Source organism: Rhinatrema bivittatum, chromosome 2 (genome assembly GCF_901001135.1).
Source record: "Rhinatrema bivittatum chromosome 2, aRhiBiv1.1, whole genome shotgun sequence".
Taxonomy (NCBI): domain Eukaryota; kingdom Metazoa; phylum Chordata; class Amphibia; order Gymnophiona; family Rhinatrematidae; genus Rhinatrema; species Rhinatrema bivittatum.
This window is the reverse complement of record NC_042616.1, coordinates 775,798,260-775,824,038: the sequence shown is the minus strand read 5'-3', so window position 1 is coordinate 775,824,038 and position 25,779 is coordinate 775,798,260. Positions and strand designations below refer to the sequence as shown.

The following is a 25,779-nucleotide window of genomic DNA, read 5'->3' as shown; positions in this document are numbered from 1 at the left end:
AGCTCATTACATCAGCCCCACTGTCTGGAACATTTTCTGTGTTATTTGTAATCCACACCAATCTGCTGACTTTTTAGGGGGTCAAATACTTTTGCAATCCACTGTATGTGTGTATGCAACTAAGGTGACTGCTTATCTTCAGAGAATATACATTTTACAATAACCACTGTTCTGTCTATGGATGGATTGCAATTCTAGAAATACCTTTTTTTTTTCTTTGTGGTAGCTGTAACCCAAACATACCAATTCAATTCAATAATTAATGCATTTCACAAGGGATTAAACCTACCTGTATGGAATACATTATGATTTTGAAGCAGGAGACAGCAAATTCATTGGATTCCCATAGCTTGTGATGGTCCAAATGTCTGTAATGAAAAGGAGGATTGTATTTGTAGAATGTGAATCTTTTTTTTTTTTTTTTTTTAAATTAACCATAGTTTGTCACATGATACAAAAAATACCCATTGTAGTGCATTCTCTAGGCACAGAAGCCCTATATCTAAGCCTAAAAATGCTTTCATCTGTCCTTAAGCAGCACTATTAACATTAACTTCATTTTTGGCTTCTAAGTACCTACAGTACAATTTTAGTAAATTAAGAACATGAATACTAAATATAAAATGTAATAAACCAAATTAAGATGGCTATTACATTGTATTTACATTAAAAAAATTGGATGTGCTTTTAGATAAAACATATTGGTGGAAAGGAGAAATAAGTAAGTTACAAACCTATAAGAAGCAATCATTTTTCATTGGAAAATATTTTCTAGGAAAAGGGATCATGGCAATGAGGCTGAAACGGTATACTCTTAAGAGTAACAATATAATATTTCTTTATAGAAGAACAATTTACAACATCACCTCCCAGTGGCCATAATGTCCGGGTATGTGGCAGGTACCTGTAACCTGGATTGGCCACTGTTGGAAATAGGATGCTGAGCTCGAACGACCTTTAGTCTGACTCAGTATGGCAACTTAGGTTCTTCGGGTTGCAGGGAAAAGATTAGAAACCGCTGGGCTGTAGATATCAATGGTGAGGCAACATCCCAACAATACTACCCTCTGCTGTTCCCAGCAGGGAGCTGGCGCTGAAGGAGTGAACCTCATGAGGAAGAAGTCTGGAACCTCTCTGCTGAGAAACAAAAACAGGGATGCTGCAAGAGCCAGCTCATGTAGAAACAGGACTTCCTCACCAACCTGGAAATCCAGAGGGTACCAGATAAGGTTCATTCTGATCAGCAGAACAGACTGCTCACCAATCTGGCATAAGTGTCAAAAAGCTACTGCTTAGATAACTCATACTTCCACCTAATAACCTCGCGGCATATGAAGTGGAACAATGTTTGCAAGGACTGCCTTGTCCAACTATGAACGTTCTCACTGACAAGGTTATTATAACTGAAAGAGGTCATGACAATCCTCAAGTCACTGCAACAAGAGTGCAGGACCTCTGTTGCGAGATCCTCCATCCCCTAATACATGCAGCCACGAATATGAAAAGCTGTCTGAAGGCATCCCTGCTGCTTGGGATGCAGATGGGCTAGACCCCTCCTCCCAGAGATAGGGCTCATATGTGAGACAGACTGGCAAGAGTGGTCACAAAGCAAAAATATGCATGTTGCGCACAGCAGGTATCAGAAGAGGTACTCCCATGTGGAAAAAATCCCTATTTGTCACTGGGGAGCAGATTCCCTTTAGATCCAGAAGGATTAGAGAGAATTGCTATCAGTCAGAAACAAAACCCAACTGGAGAATGCGGAGCAAGAACTCCTCCTTCCCAAGGTTGAAAATAAGGCACATGAGAGGGAACCCATAAGGGTCACCTCTGGAAATCCAACAGCCATATCGCCCCTCCCTGAAGGAGTAGGAAAGCATGTGATAAATCCTGAAAACCCTCACTCTCCGTACAAGAAGGGTACAGTCACTGACCGAGGAGGTTCAATTGATGACAAAACCAGTCGCTGGTGGCCCCCTAGCAAGTCAGGGAAGGCCACCACAAACTAAGTAAAAGGACACCAGCAAAATCGATCCTGTCGACCCCTGCTGCCACCCCTAACGTCACCTAAGGGACCTGCAAGAAATTATACTAATTCATGAGAATTGAGCCTCCAGCCCAAGCAACAAACCTTCTCCATGAAGGGGATTCGAGCATAAGCCAATATGGTAGGGGACCTAAAAGGCCTTACCCGTGGGGGGAAGAATCCTGACACTATCTACCCGGCATGCACCCCAAAAATGGAGCGACTAAGAGCACATTTGCAGCGAAGATATTCCAGCACATAGGTGACTGTGGTGCATAACATGTTATACAGGCCAAGAGGAAAAACACACTGGAGGGCAACTACAAGAGTAGTGTCTCTGTTCCTAACCCCCAACTTGTAGTTGCAGTGCCTTGTGCAGCGGTATGCTGTCAAGCAAACAGAGGCATGTATGACTCAACATTGCAGTGCCTATAGCATAGCTTCACGCCACAACTGGTTTTGCAGCTGTGCATTGCAAAAGAGCAAACTATCAAAAAATGTGTGATGGCGCCCTTCCCATCGGTGCCAGACACATGAGGACACCTACCTTACAGGAAAAATATTGACAGGATCCGTGGCTATGATGACGATAATGCCATCCATGGCATCCTGGCACAGCGATGATACTGTCAGGTGGTGCCCATGGCGCCTGGAGGCATAGATTTCCCACCGGTGTCAACCATGCTTGTCATGCTCCACTGTCTTAATGTCTTGAGTCGGCACCCACAGCCCTCAATGGCACTCGTAATCAATAGTGTCCATGGTGCCTTGATGGCACTGACAGTGTCCACTGGCACTCAGCAACTTCCATGGCACCCAACACATCAGACCAATAGTGCTCTGGCACGGATGTGCATGTCTAACTGATTTTGGGCATGGTGTAGCAGCTGATTGCCCAGGTTCATGCTCACCCTCTCTGCCAGAGCAGACAAGCAGGAGCGGAGGCTACATCGACCAGGGCACCAGAGGTCCCGTGAATATCAGTTCATAGGTTTGTGGGGAGGATGAGATCTCCTTCCCAGAGGAACGGTACATTCCTCGATTCCTTCACTGCCTGAGCCTCCATCAATGCCCAACAGTCAGATGAAACTAAATGGAACTTCTGCTGATAGAAACTCAGGTAAGTCCCCAGGTCCAGAGGCCTACACGTACGACACACATGATGCCAGTCCCACCAACACCTGATGAAGGCACAAAAACAGGCAGATTAAGGAGAGGGCATAGAAGCAAGTTGCAGATGCAGCATTATCTATTAGGAAAAGAAATCAGGCTCTGCCAGGTTGCACAGTGCACTAGGCCCACCATGCAGAGAGCTTTACTAAGAGGGAAAAAAAGGGAGAAAATAGTGTAAGGCAAGGGTATGAAAAAAACCCCCATAAACAGAAAGGCTCGGTTAGAAGAGACAGCTGCAGTACCAGAACAAAATCACAGCAGTAGCTGTAAGGGAGAGAGTAAGCTGAACACCGTGACCACACGGCTTTGCCTACGGGGCAAGGTGATGATTACAATTGCACATGTTCAGTGGAGCAAGCTAAAAGCTCTAGAATCTTTGAGATCAAAGTTCTGTGGTGGGCGCCATTGGATGTCGTCTCCCATGGGTGAGGACTGCCATCTTTGCTTGTCCTCACAGAAGTTACAGTATCTTGTGTGGTTGTGGTCAAAAGTTCAATTTTCGTTTCATCAGAGAAAAGCACTTTGTTCCAAAATAGTTTCAAGCCTATCAAGGTTTTGTTTTGCATACTTTAGGCAATGATTTTTGTGATCAGATCATAATAAAGGTTTCCTTCCGACAACTCTCCCATGCAGATCATTATTGTTTAAGCAATACTGTACTTTGGACATTTACTCCAGTGTTAGCTAAAATTGTCCTCAGTCATTTGCACTGATTTATGGGTTCTGTTTTGCAGATTTGACCAGTTTTCGGGCATTCTATCAAATATTTTTCTTGGTCTTCCAGATCTTGTCTTGACTTCAACATTTCCTTGTAACTTCCATTTCTTAATGTTTCTGCAACTGAATTTGATAGCAGAAAGCATTCAAAGATTTTTTTTTCATAGCCTTCCCTTGCTTTGAAATTATCTTCATTTTGAAATGCTTGGGAGGTTAGTAGGGTTAGAGTATTTGTTCAACCATGGAATTGTCTTCACCTAATTGAAGGCCTAAAGAGTCTACAAATTTTTTGTGCCTTACCATCGCCTTTTTAAGATAAGTAGTAATATCTCAGCTGGAAGCATTTCTGAACTTTAGCTCAAGTCATATTATTCTAATTATAATAAAGAAGAAAGTTGCCCCGCACCTGCATCACTGGTATGCAAATTGAGCTCTGTCTTCTCCCTCTTTCCCTGTACTATCTAGCTCTGTCCCACTCTCTCTCTCTGTACGGAAACAGAGCTCTGCTCTTCTCTCTCTCCCTGTACTCTACAGCTCTACCTCACTCTCTCTTTTCAGTATTGTCCAATTCACTGTCTACTACTATGGAAATTGAGTTCTGCCCCTTTCTTTCCCTCTGAACTGTCCAATCCCCTCTCTACTATCACACAGTGCACTAGAACTCAGCCTGCCACTCTACTACTACACATTTCAAATATGCACTTCTTAGACTTCACAGTATTGTCCCATCCTACTTGTTTTAATTTCAATTTGTTAAAAATCAGCAAATAAATAGTAATTTTGCATTAATATTTGCAGAAAGATGTCATGTCTAAGGTTGCATGATGTACAGTTCACATCAGCTTCTAGTCAACTGTTTATTGAAAGATACAATTTGACCAGGGGTGCCTAATATTTTGCATACAACTGTATATGTTCATATTATATCTACTTTGCCAAGGATACTCAATGTCACCAAAATTGAGATAAAAGTCATTATTCTAGTCCAATTTCTTTATTCTGTTCACTAATGTCAAAAGACCATTTCCTCATATGCTTTAGTTCTACAGGTTTCACTTACAGTGAAGATTATTAGTAGTGTGAGAAACAGCTTGCTGGCTGTTATGACTATAGGAGATATTACCTATTTCATATGGTTGTCCAAACTATTGTTTCAGAATATTCTGCATAAAAAATAATTGCTTTCATGAAAAGGTAACATTTAATTCAAAATGATGAAGATATTAATTCAATTAATTTCAAGTCATACTGCACCTCTTCAAACTTGGACCCTCATGGTCAAACACTTATTTCAGATATTTGATTTTTGCTATACCTGGGGATGTCTCAATACATGCACCATTAGCTCAGAAACATTATTATGAGCAACTGATGAAACACAGTATATACATTCAGGACAGACATCTGCACTAGCTCATAAAACTGAACAAAAACTGATAGTTTGAAGATCTTTCATTTTACAATATGTACAAGGACTAATATGGTTTCACTTTATTTATACATTGTTAAATCTCCATCATGAAAGATATTTAATCAACTTGCTAATATTACATCAATTATTGTGCCTGTCTGGAAAGGCATTTAACTTGTACAAAGCACTATTCATTAGTATTGCATCCTTTTCTTCCACAACTTTTTTTTAACTATTACTTACTAAAGACTGAAATAAATAAACATATAAAACTTGTCTGAATGCAGCCTGCCAAAACTTCTTGCAGTTCAGGTAAATTCCAGTAGAAACATGCTACTATAACTTGTCCATCAAGACTCCTCTACTGGAATTTTACTTTGATGAGTTAAGATTTATTTTCATTCATCATGCAGCAGTAAGAACTATGGCAATGCAAATCATTTGTTAGAAGAAATACGTGAAGACAGGAACAGAAACTTTCAAACCAGCACATAGGCGATATGTGCACACGTGCATTGACCCGTGGCCAGGAATGTGGCTATTTTATAGCATGCAGGCATATATATGCACATTATAAAATAGCCTGGCTGAGGGCATGTGCGCCAAATTTTAGGTGAGCACGTGCATGTCCATGCAAATGCCGCGTCTAACACGTAAATCAGATGATTTTAAAAGGGGTGTGCGCGAACGCAATTCCCAATCTTACCAGCTCATCCCCAGTTCACTCAGTTAAGAGATAGGTCCTGTAAACCCCCTAGTTTAATAGCCTTCACTCCCTCTGGTTATCCCCGATCCTTAAAATCCCGCAGATATGCCTAGTTTTCTTTATTTTTAACCTACACATCATTCATAGCAGAAGTAAAGTTACATGCAAGGGGCCTCGGCGTGTGCTGGATCGCATACATATTTACGCACATCTCAGATTCACGCTCCAAAACGCCCATGCTCACACCCTGCCACTTTCTGAAAACTTCCAAGATGTGAGAACTCCGGGAGATAAGCGCGTATCTCAACAGCTTTTAAAATCTGCTGGGTGAGCACAAGCCCGACATATTCACGCATCCTCTAATTAACGCGCACGTCAGGCTCTTAAAATTCACCTTAATGTTCTTATATTTAGGCTTGGAGATAAATGACATTTAAAAACTACAAATGTGAAATACAGTGCCCTAAACAAAAGTGGGTAGATAGCATTCTGGTAAATCAGTGTTTTTTAGCTTATCATGCACCAATGTGCTGCAAAGCAAGCAGAACATGATGAAATGACGGATTTCTGAGCATTTTATTTATTTGCTGTATGGCAGCGGTAGAAATGAAAGCAATAAATCAGTCAGCAGCAGTTTTTATCCTCTGTAGAGCCTGTATGATTTGAGCTCCAGCCATTATTGTCAACCATATTTGTAAGATGGATGTTATGGCATTGGGGTTACACCTAGAAATCTATAGAGAGATGGAGGACTTCACCCACCAGAGAGGCAGAAGTAGCTGTGACAAAGTCCACAGCATAGAGACAAAGTCAGAAAGAAAGAGAAGTCGCTGAAGGGAAGAGAATGCTGGGAGCTATAGTGCCAGAAGGTTTTGGCCTAATACCTGGCAGGAAATGCAATATCATACAGAAGTAAAAAGCATTTATTTATAAACAGTTGATATGCTGCCTTTTCCTAGGTAAGTCTCAAGGCATATTACAATCCAATTTATAATTAGACATTGCAATTACAGTTGTGTCAATCAACAGTTTTACACTGAATAAAAAAGTAGTGTGGTTGCCAAGTTAGTCTACTTGAATGCTCAAAAATAAAGATGAACAAAAAAGATCTCTTTTGCACATTCTATTTTTTTATTTATTCTATTTTTTTATTTTTTTTTTCTATTGATTGACAGGAGTAGGTGAGACTAAGCATTGCTTTATTAAACACAGAAGATCTCAGATAGCTTCCCCTCTTTTTCAGAAACTATCAATTAAGCAGTCTTCCAAAACTGCCAAGCAGTTGAGAATGTCAGGGGGAAGGGATCTGATTCAGGGGACCCAGGAGTTGTCAGGGGGAAGGGATCTGATTCAGGGGACCCAGGAGTTGTCAGGGGGAAGGGATCTGATTCAGGGGACCCAGGAGTTGTCAGGGGGAAGGGATCTGAGTCAGGGGACCCAGGAGTTGTCAGGGGGAAGGGATCTGATTCAGGGGACCCAGGAGTTGTCAGGGGGAAGGGATCTGATTCAGGGGACCCAGGAGTTGCTGCAAGGGGCAGAGGCCTGGAGATCATCATGAAGGTAGGGATGCCAGTTTGTTGTCAGAGGACCTGTGACTCAAGAGCAGATATACTGGTAAAGATTATACCTGAGGGGGCCAGAGTGAACCACAGCTAGGCTTTGTGGACGAGAAGAATATGCTGCAGAAGGCAGAATTGTATAGAATCTGCTCTAAGAATAAGCCCCTGGTGCCAAAGGGGAATTGAACTAGACTTTTACTTGTGATAGAACAGAAGTAGAAGTAAATAAATAGGCCATCGAGACTCCTCTATTGGAATTATACTTTGATGAGCTAATTTTATACAACTTGCTTTGAACTCTTGCTGCTGGAAAGGCATATTATAAACAAACATTGATAATGATGATGATCATGAAATTTCAAAGTCATTGTCTGAGTGGGTTCTTTCTGGCTACTACAGCGCTGTTCAATGCAAGCAGCAGACCATGACCACAGGGAAATTAAAAGAATCCAAGTGCTCTGAATTTAGTAAAATATAGCACTTGATATTTACAAGAGAGTACTTAGCAAATGGCCAAATGTGTCTCACTTACAATGCTCTCAATCTCCAAGATTGATGTGTTTTTCATTAAAACTTTTTTTTTTTTTTTTTACATATTATGTTTAATCTAAATTATATGAATGTTATACTATACAGAGCACTGGCCACAGCAGCTCTACAAGTTAGTAATATGAGTGCATTTTGAAAACCACACATTGGTTCTCATTTAGTTTTAACATCTGCAACTAAAATGCAGAAAAAATGTGACAAGTTGATTATTATCAGGTTAAGTGCATTTTACATATACATTTAAAAGACGGACAAGTCCAAACTGAAATGTCCTACTATGAGATGATAAAATCCTTAAATAGTGGAGCCTTATTCATATGGGTACTATGGGAAATTAAGCAAACAGTATGGATCTGCTGTGTAGAGTGACCGGGCTAACATCAAAAGGAATCATGAGTAGAATTTTAGTTTTCTAATCTTGAACCCTTTTCTCATTTCATCTTGGATAATCATACCAGTAAGAATAAAAGCAAACCCATCAATGCCACATCTAAGCCGGCATGCTCAGAATGCTATGGATTCATAACTCTGGGCACTGAAGAGCCAGTCAAAAATCAGAAAATGCTTAAAATAAAACAAACAAACAAAAAAATAATCAAACCCCAAGTCAATAGACTCCATTTTTAAAACATTTTTCTTTAACAAGCAGATATTGAGCAAAACACTGCTGACATTAGAAAGCAACGCTCCAGGAACAATCTTTTGCTGATATGGTCTAAGAATAAAGAACTTAAAGCAGAAGGTCCTGGTTTTCCAGATGTCCACATCTGAATCATTACCCATGAAAACCTTCTCCGGAACAGGTATCTCCAGAACATCCTCTTCAGAATACATCAAAGCAAAGAAATTGTTTAATCTTTCCGCGATGGCCTTATCTTCTCTAAGTGCCACTTTAACCTCTCGATCATCTAACGGTCCAACTGATACCCTCGCAGGCTTTCCGCTTCGGATATATTTTTAAAAGTTTTTACTATTTTTGCCTCAATGGCCAACTTCTTTTCAAGTTCTCTCTTAGCCTGTCTTATCAATGTCTTACATTTAACTTGCCAACACTTATGCTTTATCCTATTGGATCCTTTTTCCAATTTTTGAATGAAGATCTTTTGGCTAAAATAGCGTCTTTCACCTCCCCTTTTAACCATGCTGGTAATCGTTTTTCCTTCATTCCACCTTTCTTAATGTGTGGAATACATCTGGACTGTGCTTTATAGGATGGGGTTTTTTTTGTTTTTTTTTTTAACAATGTCCACACATCTTGCACACTTTTTACCTTTGTAGTTGCTCCTTTCAGTTTTTTTTTTCTATTTTAATCAAAGTTTCCCTTTTGAAAGTTTAGCACTAGAGCTGTGGATTTTCTTACTGTCCCCCCTTCCAGTCATTAATTCAACTTTGATCATATTATGATCACTATTGTCAAGTGGTCCCACCACCGTTACCTATCTCACCAAATCCTGTGCTCCACTGAGAATTAGATCTAAAATTGCTTCCTCTCTCATCGGTTCCTGAACCAATAGTTCCATAAAACTGTCATTTATTCCATCCAGGAACTTTATCTCTCTAGCATGTCCCGATGTTACATTTACCCAGTCAATATTGGGGTAATTGAGGTCTCCTATTATTATTGCATTAACCAAATTGTTTAGCTTCCCCAATTTCTCTTAGCATTTCACTGTCTACCATCTTGGCAGGAGGAGGTAGTATACTCCTATCACTATTCTCTTCCCCAACACACAAGGGATTTCTACCCATAAAGATTCAATTGTGCATTTATTCTCATGCAGGATATTTATCCTGTTGCACTCTATGCCATCCCACACATAAAGCACCACCTTGCCTCCTAGATGCTCCTCTCTGTCATTGCAATATAATTTGTACCCCAGTATAGCACTGTCCCATTGGTTATCCTCCTTCCACCAAGTCTCTGAGATGCCAATTAAGTCTAAGTAATCATTCACTGCTATACATTCTAATTCTCCCACCTTACTTTTTAGAATTCTGACATTAGCATACAAACATTTCAAAGTGTGTTTTTTGTTTGTATTTTCATTCTGCTTTTTAGTTGATAGGGATAAATTGGAATTTTTTTTTAGCTCAGGTGAGTTTTTAATTACAGGCACTTGGACTACTTTTCTTTTTATTGGAACCTCACTGTTGGAATGCCCTAAGTCTAATGTATCATTAGAATCATCCTTTGATGATACCTCCCTCCGAAGCATGCGCTGCTAAGTGACTGTCGGCTTTCCCTTTTGTTCTAGTTTAAAAGCTGCTCTATCTCCTTTTTAAAGGTTAGCGCCAGTAGTCTGGTTCCACCCTGGATAAGGTGGAGCCCACCCCTTCAGAAAAGATTCCCCCCTTCCCCAAAAGGTTCCCCAGTTCCTTACAAAACTGAATCCCTCTTCCTTGCATCATTGTCTCATCCACGCTTTGAGACTCCGGAGCTCTGCTTGCCCCTGGGGACCTGTGTGTTGAACAGGGAGCATTTCAGAGAATGCTGCCCTGGAGGGTTATGGATTTCAGCTTTCTACCTAAGAGCCTAAACTTGGCTTTTAGAACCTCCCTCCCACATTTTCCTATGTCATTGGTGCCCATATGTACCACGACAGCCGGCTCCTTTCTAGCACTGTGTAAAATCCTATCTAGGTTATGCATGAGGTCCGCTACCTTCGCACCAGGTAGGCATGTTACCAGGCGATCCTTACGCCCACCAGCCACCCACTGTCTACATTCCTAATAATCGAATCACCAACTATGACAGCTGACCTAACCCTTGCATCCTGGGCAGTAGCCCTGGGAGTCATATCCTCGGTGCAAAAAGACAATGCACCACCTGGAGAGCAGGTCCTTGCTACAGGATCCTTTCCTCCACACCAGGTTGATGCACTCCGATCATGAGACCTTCTTGCTCCAAGGCTGCCAATCTGAAGTTGAGACTTGGCTACTATGTCCCTGAAGGTCTCATCTATATACCTCTCTGTCTGCCTCAGCTCCTCCAGGTCTGCCACTCTAGCCTCCAGAGCTTAAAAATACATTGAGTGAAAAAGATTTTTTTTCCGATTTGTTTTAAATGAGATACTTGCTGACTTCATGGAGTGCCTCCTAGTCCTTCTATTGTCTGAGAAACTAAATAACTGATTTTCATTTATCTGTTCAAGTCTCTTCTGCAAGCTGAATAGCCTCTTTAGCCTTTCTTCATAGGGGAGCCGTTCCATGTCCTTTATCATTTTGATCAACCTCTGTACTTTCTCCAGTGCACTATATCTTTTCTGAGATGCAGCGATCAGAATTGCATACAGTATTCAAGATGCAGTGTCACCATGGAGCGATACAGAAGCATTGTCATCCACAGATTTATTCGCCATTCCTTTCCTAATAATTTCTAACATTGTTTGCTTTTCTGACCACCACAGCACACTGAGCCAATGATTTCATTGTAATCCACTATAATGCCTAGATCTCTTTACTGGGTGGTAACTCCTAATATGGAACCTAACATCATGTAACTATAGCAAGGGTTATTTTTTCCTATGTGTATCAACTTGCACTTGTCCATATTAAAATTCATTTGTCATTTGGACACCCAGACTTTTAGCCTCACAATGTCCTCCTGCAGTTTATCACAATCTACTTGTGATTTAACTATTCTGCATAATTTTGTGTCATCCACAAATATGATCACCTCATTCATCGTACCCCTTTCCAGATCATTTATAAATATCATTTATAAATATAGTAAAAAGCACTAGTTCAAGTACAGATTCCTGAAACACTCCATTGTTTACCTTTTTCCACTGTGAAAACAGACCATTAAATCATACTCTGTTTCCTATCTTTTAACCAGTTTGCAATCCACAAAAGGACATTGCCTCTTTTTAGTTTTCTTAGAAGCCTCTCATGAGGTACTTTGTCGAACACCTTCGGAAAATCCAAATACACCACATCTACTGGTTCACTTTTGTCCATTTGTTTATTTATCCCTTCAAAACAATGTAGGAGATTTGTGAGGCAAGACTTCCCTTGGGTAAATCCATGCTGGCTGTGTCCCATTAAACCATGTCTATCTAAATGTTTTATGATTTTATTCTTTATAACAGTTTCCACGATTTTTCCCAATACTAAAGTCAGGCTCACCGGTATGAGCCTGACTTTAGTATTGGGCTCCAGATCACATCTGGAGCCCTATTTTAGATAGCGTTACATTGGCCACCTTCTAGTCTTCAGGTACAGCAGATGATTTTAATGATAGGTTACAAATTAATTGTAATAGGTCTGAAATTTCATTTTTTAGTTCTTTCAGAACTGTGGGGTGAATACCATCCAGTCCAAGTGATTTGCTACTCTTCAGTTTGTCAATCTGGCTTACTATATCTTCCAGGTTCACTGGATCTCATTAACCTGGATGGGATGGCACAGGATGAAGTGAGAACAGCTAATGCCCTTCATATGGCATATGCATATGGCACATGCTCCTCCTGGGATGAGATTTCTTCATTTTGGCAGCTATGATATAGCGGTAATGCAGAGTGTGGAACATGTGCATAAAGTGCAAAAAGATTGCATTGTGATTGCATATCTACTCCTCAAATCATGCATTGTCTGGTCCTGCATGGTAAATGGTTGCATTAGACCTTGGAGAAAACTAGAAAAAATTGAATAAATGGATATGTAGATTTTGCCCATCATACAGATGGAGCACATTTGTCAGATGTTTGCCTCAATGTATTCTAGTGATTTGAAAGATGTTCTAGAGTTGTTGTTGACATAGCAATGCCATAGCATCTAGTTTGGGGAAAGCTCTCTGATAAAGTGGTATTATCAGGGGGCTGTGATGTTGGTGTGGCTAGTGCAGGCAGATTTTGAGCATCCCAGCTGTTTAGCAGCTATGGAGAAGCAGTTAAGAGACTGCAGCATAGTGTCAACCTGAGCAGCTGAGGGTTTGGCACAACTGTACAATGCTCACCACTTTAATGGTGGGGGAATATGAGTGACTATGCTTCACAATGGTCCCCGGACTTTTAAGGGATGGGGGTGCTGGTCTCTTGCTTTTTTGGGCATAAAAATTGCATATTGCTGGTCAGCTTCCATGGCCAAATCTAAAGAAGCCAACCCCCCATTCCAGGATGGGGGGGGGGCCCACAACAGTGGAGGTGCTTCACCTCCAGGGAGACGTACAGAGGCTGCTGGGAGGGCTGATGAGTTCAATTCAAGCCAGGAACACACCTCCCACCAGCCTCTTCTTTTGGAAGTTTTCTAGCTGAGAGGTAGGCCAGGCAGGCCCTGGTGCCTGTTTGCTGATTCATAAACTGTGTGTTAGTAGGTCAGTTAAGCTGCAGCTCTTTTTGGCTTTACCTGGTTTCCTGGTGCACTGTGATCTTTTAGCAGGTGGATATCCTGTCAGCAGATAGCTAGCTTGGGGGAAGGGCTAATGAAGTTCATGGGAGCATGGCCGGGCTTAGCTCCTTCTACTGCAGGTATTCTTAGCAGCAAGCTCTTCCTCTCCTTTTTGCTGTTTTCTGTGTTCTAGTGCTGGTATAGGGTTTTGAAGCATCTTGCTGTTAGGTGATGCCGGGGGTAGGTTCTCACTCCATTGTTGAAGGCAATCGGTATGTGTGAGGAGCCTGGAGCAGAGCAGCATGTTTTTTTTAGCATGCAGGACAGCTGACAAACAAACAATAAACAAATAAAAGAAGAATGGTTGGTTTTATGCAGCTCTGCTGCACAGGAAAATGAGTTTGAATCCCTGTGCTGAGGCTCCTGGAAGGCCTGGTTCCCACGTGGAACATGTTTGCTTGCTGTTCCGGTTTCTTAAAAAAAAAAAAAAATTGTATTTAAAGGGGCAAATGCAGGCAGCCTTGTAAAAAACAGCAGTGAGATTTAGGGATCTTTACTATTCTTGCACAAAGAATATGAGCTACTTTTATGGCTTGGTAGGCAGAGTGGAGGGGAGAGAGATGGTAAGTATAAGCAGGACAATAAAAGAAAAGAACAAAGTATGTGCCCTGCCCAAGTATTAGTCCTGGGGGAATTCTGCGCTACTGCGGAGCGCAGAATTCCCCTCCTGTGCAGAAGTGCCAAATTCTGTGCAGAAAATGGTAGAGGAGACCCTGGCATGCCACTAGCGGCGAAGAGGAAGGCCCTGCTGCACCATGAACGTTTGCGGCCAAGAGGAAGGCCGCCATGGGATGCACACTCACGGTGAAGAGGAAGGCCCTGGCAAGCTGAGAACTGAGCACGCGCCATTCACGGCGAATGGGAAGGCCCGAGTGCCGTGCTCCGCTTGAGGTGACGAGGAAGGCTCCAATGAGAGTGAATGTATGTAGAGAGGTGTGTGAATGGAGCAGGTGTGTGAGAGAGAGCAGGGGTGAGGGAGACCAGGGAGGGTAAGCAGGGGAAGTGTGAGATGTATTTGAGCTATGGCAGCCATATGCAGTAGCCAAGGTAATAACAGAACTATCCACCAGCACCACTATGGCTTCCCACCTTCTCCTGCATTTGTAGGTAGTCTTATTTCATGTATAGCCTGATTTGCATATTTTTGGCATTGGCTTGCAAACATATTAAGTAGCTTCATTTCTATTATATATGCATCCTCTCCCTACTTAAAAAAACTGCCTGTAAAATTTAATGAGTCATATTTAGGCTATTGCGGACAATTTTATTTGCATGCTGTAGTTGAATAAGTCTCATCCATCTGCATAAAGACTACTCAGGCATGCCCGAGCAGACATGTGCCTGGGCAGCAGAGGACAGCAAACTCAATTTTCTTACTCTCACATGGCAGCCAAAAGTGGTAAGACGTTGAAATATTTACTGTTCCATTCCACTCCAGTAATGCAGTCCCAGAACATTTTTTAACACGGTAGGCAGTGTATCAGTTTCATAATTTGAAGGACCTGAGACAATCCTCCGAAGGCAGTGGTCAGCTCTGTCACCCCCAGTACTTGCTTGTCAGTATTTCCAGAGTGCCATTCTTTGCTCTTCTTTTAGCAGGTCAATTATGGCATCCAGGCCCTCATCACTTTCGGTCTCAGACAGCACATACATATCAGGTCCCAATGCACTGAAATGTTCTGAAATTACTGTCAACTTTTATCTGTACGTTATTTATTGTACCTGGGGCATTGTTCTTTCAGGTGCCCATATGACTCTTTTGCAGTGACATAAATCTGATTGGCTACATTGCTTATCACATCTTCTAAGATGTGATACCTCAGGGATGTGCAGGTACTCCTATGAATGAGGACAGTAAAATACTAGCCTTTCTTGTCTCGTTGTCAATAGCATTCTACCTGTTCAAGACCGTACATCTCTCTCTGTAGGTATGTTCTGGGACAGGCCCCCAGTTGCTCTTCCATGAGCCATTATCTTAGCTATTGGCAGTTAGTATTACAGCAGGGCAGTTCTGTGAGTGTTCAAAAGACATCATCATAACTTGTTCAGCCAGCTGGTGACAGCCAGCAGGGGGGTGCAACGAGAGGAAGGTTGGTGGCTGCAAATGGACCACATCCCACTCACGAAAGAAGAGGAAGGCTGCTGGGCCACAAATGGAGTCCATCCTGCTCACTGCAGAAGAGGAGGAATGCTGCCGCCCACGAGTGGAGCCCATCCCGCTACTGGCAGTAGAATAGAGGTCATGAGTGGAACTCATACCATTCGGAGCAGAAGAGGAAGGCCGGCAGGCTGCAAGCGGTGGAAGATAGTGAAAAGAGCGGCCCGATAGCCGCACGCAGCTGAAAAGGGAAAGGGCCAGAATATCGGCTCGTGAGCCAATGTGATTAAGAGAGGAAGGGGTGTGCAGGTATGTGTATATGCATGTATGTGAGTAAGAGACTGAGAGCCTGTGTGCATGTATGTATGCAAGTAAAAGACTGGGAGAGAGTGACTGTGTGTATGGGAATGAGGGTGCGTGTTTTTGTGTGAGAGGGAGCCTGTGTGAAAGCATACATTTATTTATTTAGTGTTTTTATTATACCGGCATTCATGACAGGAGTCACATCATGTCGGTTTACATTTAACAGGATGTGATATAAACATATAACTAAAGAATTCTAACAAGTGCATGGTAAGAAAATTGCAGTTACAATAAAACAGGGAAGTGTACAACTGGGAGCAGAAGAAAGTAAAGAAGAAGGAGATTAACTAAGAGCAAATTATTTAGAATGTTGCAAAACATTTTACAGTGAAGTGGAGTTGATGTAGTGAAGGAAGATGTTTGTGTGAGGGAGAGACAAATTGAGGGAGTCTTTGTACAAGGTTGTGTGAGAGTGTGTGCAAGAGAGAGAGGGAGCCTGTGTGTGTGTGTGTGGGGGGGGGGGAGAGAGGGAAAAGTGAACCTTGGGGAGAGGGGGTTCTAAATACTTTAGGTATACCCCTGTGTGTGGTTGTGGATGGATAGTTCAATTTAAAATTTTTCCAGACTAAAACACTTTGTTCCAAAAAGATTGGGGCTTATTAAAGTTTTGCTTTGCAAACTAGGGGGGTCATTTTCCAAGGAGTTACTGCGGGTGATAATTCCGCAAATCGCGCTAACAGCCGTTAACGAGATTTGCGAATGCAAATGTTTACTTTTGTATTCAGGGGGCGGAGTTGGGGCGGAGCAAATGTAAAGTAGGAAGGAGTTATCGTGTGCCGCGAAACAGCCGCAGTGTTAGCGCGGCTCCTAATGCGGCCAATAACTACACCTCTTTCATTTGCGTTACGTTGTGCGCTAGAGGCAAGTAAAGGTTTATCGCGGTTCACGATGATACCGGACAGGCCTGTTGAGAGAGAGAGAGAGAGAGAGACTTGCTATAGTGCCTCCTCCCTAGACAGGTATTTGTATCCCTATGGGATACCTAGTAACTCGAGGTGGGGTTTAGGTATGAGTGTAGGGGTTTGGGGGCCACTTTGACATTCAACGTGAGACGTACGAACAGAACAGTGGTCTCTTGTGAAGATTTGCTGGGCTTCGGAGTGAGGAAACTCACTCCAAGATGAGATTTGGGCAATGTTCTCTCCACCTAGCTTGGGTGGAGAGAACATTTGGGCAATGTTCTCTCCACCTAGCTAGGTGGAGAGAACATTGCCCAAATCTCATCTTGGAGTGAGTTTCCTCACTCCAAAGCCCAGCAAATCTTCACAAGAGACCACTGTTCTGTTCGTACGTCTCACGTTGAATGTCAAAGTGGCCCCTACCCCCCTACACTAATACTTAACCCTCACCTCTAGTTACTAGGTGGGCCTCCCATAGGGATACAAATACCTGTCTAGGGAGGAGGCACTATAGCAAGTCTCTCTCTCTCTCTACAGGCCTGTCCGGTAACATCGTAAACCGCGATATATACTGGCTATGTAGCCCAAATTGCACTAATAGTGCAACTTGCGATAACAGCCTTTTGCATAGCTGATATCGCAATTTGCGATACCCATGCTTATTAGCATAAGGTACACCTCTTTTTGGTATCGCATGCGATACCAATGCGATATTGGAAAATGAGGCCCTAGGTGATGACTTTTGTGATAAGGTGGTAGAAAAGGTTTTCTTCTGACAGATCTCCCATGCAGATCATTACCATTGAAGTAATGCTGTACTATGTACAACTATTCCAGTGACAGCTAAAATTTTCAGCAGGTTGTTTGAAGTTATTTGTGGGTTCTGTTTTGCAAATTTAGCCAGTTTTCAGCAGTTCTATCAGACATTTTTATTGTTTTTCCAAATTTTGCCCTAACCTCAACAGTTCCATGTAACTTCCATTTCTTAACAATGTTTTTGACAGTTGAAATTGCAAGCTGGAAGCATTTAGGCAGATTTTAAAAGCTTTCCCTTGCTTTATATGAATAAATTATCTTCATTTTCAAATGCTCAGACAGATGCTTAGAGGAGCATATAGCTGTTGAAAGTAAACAAAACAATCACAGTCAAGAGTATTTGTTCAACTGAAGAATTGTTTTCACCTGAATAATGAAGGCCTAATAAGTTAATCAGTGTTTTGGGCCTTATTAACAATTTAAAGAAAAGACAGTAATGAATCAACTAGAAGGGTGTCCAAATTTTTGGACATGCCTTACTCTTTTTTTTATTATTTAAAAACTGATAAAAATAGGAGATAGCAATTTAGCATTAAATATTGTAAAAAGCTGTTGTGTTTAATTATGTACCGTGTAGAGGTTGTATCATCTTCTGTTCACTTATATATTCACTGGCTTTTCAAATTTGATCAAACCTTTGCACATAACCGTATACATTGATCTTGTGTTCCTCATTAATTGTTGCTTACATTTATTTTTTGTCAAAACTGAAACTGTTCTTTGAACATGGATTTCCACTTTATAAATCATGTTATCACTTTTTTCATTCATATTTTTAATGTATTTTTGTATCCCACTTAATTTTTCTTGGTGATTACTTTTTAATATGTTCATGTGTCTGAGCATTTTTTTTTACTGTCCTCATCCATGTGAACATAAGCAAGGAAATAAAATGGGCACAAAAACGCAAGAAACAAGCATGTATCCATTAAATATATGTGGTGTAATAATATATTAACATCTATAACGGTTTGTAGAACGCTTTGGAAATTATTGTAAAGAATGGAAAGCGATTAACACAATTTTATAAATAAAATAGAGAAAATTTTACATAAATTACAAGAGTGTTGTTTCACAGACTATGTAAAATTCTGCTCCCCAAGGAATAGCAGATAAGTTTTTCAGTATGGCATCAGCCTGAACCAATAATGAACAAAGATGCAATTGAAACCACTTCACCTTTTATGTAAAACAAGCTGCAGACAAAATTCAAAGGTTTTAATATGTGTTTTTAGACTGCGAAATTTCACTGCAAAGCTCCAGGGAGTATTCCATCAATGAGATCACTACATTGGGTAATACTTTCTACTGTGAATAATGCTGCCTCAAGCAGGAGAATACAAATAGACTGGAAACAAACTACTGCCTCATTTAATAAAATAATTTCTCACACTGTGTGATATGGAAGACTTTTCTATATTATTTTACTTTAAAATTAAAAAAAAAGGAACAAAAGAGCATCAATTAGCAGGAAACCTTTTTAAAAATATATACATCATAGTAATATATACTGTACGTGATGTCCTGAATGTAAATTCCCAGTACCATTTACAAAAAATAAACAATGAAATATGAAGAAGACATACCAAACAATTGTGATACAAAATTTTCCTAAAAGCAATAGATGGCACAGGAAACATCTGCACAACCCTTAGCCACCCAAAGACCACCTGTGCTCCCTCCTGTTTGAATTAAATGCCACAGCTCCCAGCATCTTTATCATTTTCTTCCGTCTCTTTCCTCTCCTCTGATTTCTTTCCCACCCTGGACAGCTCTCTTTGCATTGTACCTCTGCCTCCATTCCAAGTTGGAACAGCAGGAGCTGCTCTGACCCTCTCTTCTGGCTATTCTAATAGATGTGCTGTGGCTTCTTGGTTTCCACTTTCAAAGCTTCCACAGTACTCAAAAGTGCCTGCACAGTTTGAAAAATGAAATCTGTTAAGGCAGACCATTTACTGGGAAGAAAACAGAAGACGTGCTTAGAGAGCAGGTCCTGCTGCTCCAACTTGGAAGCGAGGATATGAAAATAATGAGAAGCTACATTGGGAGGGGAGTGAAAAGACAGTGAGGCCACAATGGGAAGGGTGGAAAACACTGAAGGAGAAGGGCACAGACTTAGCAGCTGGAGGAGAGGGTAAGAATGGCAGCAAGGGGCTCTGGTGGGAGGGGCAGGAAGTTGCAGGGAAAGGGAAGTGAGAGATCAAGGCCATAGGAAGATGAAGAGAGGGAAAAATAGACAGGGTGAGGGAAACAAGAGGTGAGGCCATGATATGAAAATGAGAGATTAAGAAAAGGGAGAGATATTTCACAGGAGGGAAAGAAGCCCATGGAGGGAGGAGCCAGGGGAAAGAGGGCTGTGGAAGATAGGGGTAGGGAAGGAAAGATGCACAAAAGGAAACGAGAATGTTGTGGGAGACAGAGCACAAAGATTGGCAGAGGTTTGGGAAGGGAAAGGTGGTGGAAAAAGGAAGAAAAATGGAGACTTCGGGGTCTGCAAAAAATAGATGAAAAATAGTAAAGGAAGAAATAGAAATAGTAAAACAAGGACAAATATAATGGTTTCGATAGAAACAAGAGTGAAAAGACAACAAAATAGAGAAACAGAAGACAAAGTGCAAAGGAAATAATGATAAAGAAAAGTTAAGAGAAAATGGATTTGAACCTTCTCCATCATTTTAAAATTTCCTACGCAATATCTTTGTGTAGCAGTGATTGCTACCAAAAATATTGTCATTATGCACCATGGTAATATCCATAACGGTGCATTATGAAAGACAACGTCACACTTACCTAGGCACACAGAAATACCATCAAAATATTGCAGGACTACATGTCTTCAAAAGCATCACTCGCCGCATTGTCTAATGTCGTCTTCAGCTGACTAACTCAGGAGTCTCCAAACGTTTTAACATTACACTTAAAAGGTCAATATGTGATTTACAAATTTTGTCAGACAGGTTAATTTTAACAGTGTCAACTGCTATCAACAAGGGCGTATCAGGCAGACTAGACTCTACAGATGAAGAAATTTGTGTATACTGTATATGTGCTCCTGGGGGAAGGAAGAGGAATATAAGTTAATAAAAAGAAAAGATTCCTTATAGCAGATGTCATGTTTTTGCGGGCTAGTCAAAAAAAGAGTAGTGGCTGTGCCATCAGACAGCTTTGACAGACTGAAGGAAAATACACTTAATACCAGTAAGCTATTGGAATGAGAAGTTAGATAACTTTCTTTCCGTATAAATAAGATACATACGAGTCACATAAGAAGAATCACATAAGAAATTTCAAATCATCAAGGGAACCAAGGAGGGAAGGTCCCTCTTGGAGTTTATGAGTGGGGTTGGGGTAGGCAGTCCACTTCGGAGTCTGGTGAATAGGGGTGGTGGGGGGAATTTGAAATGCTGAGAAAGGGAGGAAACTGTTCCCCAGGGGTACAGCAGGTAACAGGCTGTTAATATTTCTAGATTTCTCAGAAGATGACACCCCTGCCACAACCCCAAGAACCCAGCTCCCTCCCCTGGTTTCCCCTTCTGAGGGATAGGAAAGTGTGTATGTGGTGTACCCTCTTTCCTCACCCCTTTCATTCACTCAATTCCCTCTCTACTTTTCCCATCCCTCTCTCACCTATCCCTTCACTTCCTTCTCATTCATTCTTCTTCATTCCCTCTTTTTTTTCATCCACTCCCCTTCACTCATCACTTGCATTCATTTCCTTCCTTTTTCACTCACCCTCTCCTTCTCTCAGCCTACTCCCCTTCCCTCACCTGTCATTCAATGGCTTCCCTCTCACCCACTCTTCACCCTACTCCCTTTCATTTCCTCATTTATTCGATTTCTTCTCACTAACTCCACCTCTCACCCTATTCCCATCCTTTCCTTCCCACCGTATTCACTTCCTTCCCTCTCATCCCACTTCTTCTCACCCAGTCCACTCTCCTCTCAACCTATTCCCTTGCTTCCCTCCCTCTCACCCCCTCTCATTTATTCCCTACCCTCTCTCTCTCTCCTCCTATTTCATTCACACCCCTCTCATCCTAATCCCATTTCCTTCTCAGGCACCCCAATCTCCTCTCTCACACCTCTCGTTCCCTTCCTTTCTCACACAGGTACCTCCCTTACACTGGCAGAGCCTGGCCTCCATCACAGCACATCTGAGCACCTCTTGTCCCGCTGGCAGGGCCATTGGTGCTTTCCAGAGCAAGGAGAAGTGGGCAGCCCTTGCCCTGATGCCTGGTTTCCCTAACAGTGGCATCTTCCTATATAGTGAAGTCTGGTCTTCCTGCCAATGGCATCTTCCAGCATGAAAGGTCCGGAAAGTTCTTGTCCTGCTAGCAAGGCTGAATCTCCCTGCCAGTGGTGCCTTCCCATGACGAGAAAGGGTGGGGTATTCAACAGCTCTCTTCCTAATGGCGAGGTCTGGTCTCCCCGCCAGCAGTGTCTTCTATTGTGGCAGATCTGGGCAGCTCGTCTCACTGGTGGGGGGTCTGGGAACCCCCTACAAGCTTTCTGCTGATCCTGCCAACGTGGGATAAAAAAAATATTCCTCTGCGGGCTGAATCCAGCCAAGTGAAGGAAAAGCATGAAGGGCCAGGCAAATGAACTCTGCAGGCGGAATCCAGCTCATAGTCTGGAGATCCCTGGATAACTTAACATCTGATCAGTAAACTCAAATACCACATTTTCTCTTCTATATATCCAGACATGCTGAGGTTATTTAGAAATAAAAAAAGATATTATTCAGTAAGCAATACAATTTAACTTTAGTTGATTTTTTTTTTTTTTAATTAAAACCATCTTATTTCAGCAGAAGAGGAACAATAATAGTCATGAGTTAAAGTGAAAAGAAATTATGTCACCATTTCCTGTTTTTAATCTGGGAGCAACTTAAATAAGGGAATTAGCACTTCACAGAGATAAAATTACTTCAATAAGGATAACAGAGGCATAAAAGGCAGGTCTTTGATCTTGGTTTTCCACTGACAAAAGGAAAAAAAAATCTCTAAGATATAAAGACGCTGCTATATTAATTTTACTTGTATTATAAAGAAAAATGTGCTTCAAATAATAGCCTTTTTTTTCCTAAGAACATTCATTACTTTCATGATTGGGCCAGATGTCACATAAAATTAATAATGTTCTGTAAAATGCAATATAGTCCCTCAAAATTTCAGCTTCATTAAAGCACCCTGCAAGTGTATATGGCACTATGGCAAAATAATGTGTCATTTCTTACGATAATTGGGTTCCCCTAAGAGTATGTGTGCATTACCACTGATAGTAATGCAGGCTTGTGTTTTAGCATGAGCAGTTTTACAAGTTGAGAGTTCTAAAACTTGTTACTTCAAACCAACTTCAAACCAACCCTAATCATTTAATTCTCTACGTAGGTATACCCCAGGGAATTATGTGCTAAAAAAATAAAAATTATGGTTACACAAAAATACATGATGCCAAAATTGGTTTTCAGTTTAAATAATTGCTCTTCTGAGAAGAGATACTCTGTCAGTCACATAATACTTAGCATAATTTCTAGGGGTGAGCCTAGATAAGGCTATATCTAGTGATAACAGTACACAGCTCGCACAGGACAGGTGGGTGAGTTTTATGCATCCATTAATATTTTGAAAATTCATCATCTTTGGTACACACACCTTCTGCAAGGTTTAATATTTTTATGGATTCACAGTGATGAAGATTATGCGTTTAAAGGCTGATTCTAACAAAAGCAAAAAATCTTGAAAAAATATATCTTGAAGCAAAATGGATCCTGCTGAGAACTGAATTGTGCACTCTGAAATTATGAAGTTTCTAAAAACAACCTCTGGGAAAAATGGGAGGATTACTTAAGCAAAGTAAATATAAAACGATGAAAATATAAAACGTTGAAAAGCACAAAGAATCTCATGTGAGATATTCCCCAACTGAGCCATAACAAGAAACCCTAAAACAGAATGTCTCTGGACATCAGGGTTGAAATTCATGTAAGAGCTTAAATCAGAAATAGAAAAAAATAATTGAAAATGGCAGAATGTGTGTCTGCATTACACAAGGCAAAAAATGCTTAATAATGAAGTAGAGAAGAAGCACTGAGAGTGATGTAGAAGTAAAATCATCGAAATAACTACAAAGCAAGATACAAGCTGCAAAAGAGTGACCATGTTGTGTTGGAACTCATGAAAGATATGTGTTTAGCAAGGACATGGTTATTTATGTGTCACTGTCTAGATCACAAAATCATATAATCTTGATCACACGATAGAGTTATCAACACTAAAATAGACTGTGAATCTTTGTTTCAATATCTAAATATAGATTATGTGAATATGTGCTTGTTAAAAAGAGGCGAGACAGCGTTTTTTCTAAACACAGTGAAGCGAAGCAAGAGAAGGCTTTAAGCATCGCAGGCATCTCATGTAAAGTAAGTGGGCAATATGTTGAAAAGTGGAGCCGTTGACTTAGAGGTTTATCGCAAAATAATACAACGTTTGTGATATTGTTTTGCAGAATCATTATACAGTCTCAAGCTAAGACAGCTTTGTACAGAACCAGCACGTTCAAGGTGTCAATCCTTGATGAAGGAATAATTTTCCGAGACACTGGTTCAAGATACTAGAACTTAACGACGTGCATGGAGAAGCAAAGAAATCAGTGTTATGAGGAAGTTGCAGACAATACAACACCTTGAAGTTAAATGATTGTTGATTAAGATATAAATACCAACAAAAAATAACAAAAGTACATCTCAAATAAGTGACTGATGATTATAAACCTTCAAGCTTAATATCGGGTGTGTTATATTCAGAATTGATAAACCACCTGAGGTATATGATGGTCACTTTGAGATGATATATAAAATATTCACATAATCTATATTTAGATATTGAAACAGATTCACAGAATCTATTTTAGTGTAGATAACTCTATGGTGTGATCGAGTTTATATGATTTTGTTTGGTTAAATCTTGAAATTACTGGGTTTACTTGAAATTACTGATCCAGTATGGCATAAGATATGCCATACTGGATCAGACCAAAGGTCCATCAAGCCCAGTATCCTGTCTCCAACGCCAATCCAACTCAAAAGTACATGGCACGTGCCCAAATATTAAATAGATCCCATGCTACTAATGCCAGCAACAAGCAGTGGCTATTATCTATTAATTAATAGCAGTTGTCCTCAGGAACTTATCCAAATCTTTTTTTAAACTCAGCTACACTAACTGCCTTATCCACATCCTCTGGCAATGAATTCCAGAGCTTAATTAATTTTGCGTTGAGTGAAAAAGAATTTTCTTCATTTTGTTATAAATGTGCTACTTGATAACTTCATGTATTTCCCCCTAGTCTTTGTATGATCTGAAAGAGTAAATAACAGAAACAATTTACCCATTTAAGTCCTTTCATGATTTTGTAGAATTCTATCATATCACTTGCCTCTTCTCCGAGCTGAACAGCCCTAAGTTCTTTAGGCTTTTCATGCCCTTTATCATTTTGGTCGCCCTTCTCTGTACTTTCTTCAGTGCAACTATATCTTGTTTGAGATGTGTCGACCAGAATTGCACAGACTATGCAAGGTGCGGTCTAACATTTGAGTGATATAGAGGCATTATGACATCCTCTGTTTTATTTGCCATTCTTTTCCTAATAATTCCTAACTTTGCTTGTTTGACCGCCACAGTACAGTGAGAAGATTTCAATGTAGTATCAACTATGATGCCCAGTTCCTTTTTCTGGGTGGTAACTCCTAAAATGGAACCTAACATCGTGTAGCTACAGCATGGGTTATTTTTCCCTATATACGTCATCCTGCACATGTCCACATTATATTTCATCTGCTGTATGTACACCCAATCTTCCAGACTTGCAAGGTCCTCCTGTAATTTATCACAATCGCTTGTGATTTAACTACTCTGAATAATTTTGTGTCATCTGCAAATCTGATCACCTCACTCATCATACCTCTTTCCAGATCATTTAAAAATATATTAAAAAGCACCGGTCCAAGTACAGATCTCTGAGCACTCCACCGTTTCTTTTTCTACTGTGAAAACAGAAAATTTATTACTAGTCT

The 25,779-nt window shown here is 40.8% G+C and overlaps 1 protein-coding gene across 2 annotated transcripts in view; it reads right to left on the bottom strand.

Moving 5' to 3' along the window:
• The window catches only part of EFR3A (EFR3 homolog A), a 648,826-nt gene that overhangs the window by 215,780 nt on the left and 407,267 nt on the right, over positions 1-25,779 (bottom strand). For both annotated transcript variants that reach the window (XM_029592044.1, XM_029592042.1), the window contains one exon: positions 290-368. In XM_029592044.1, the coding sequence (XP_029447904.1) occupies positions 290-368 (79 nt within the window). The remainder of the gene's footprint in view (positions 1-289; positions 369-25,779) is intronic.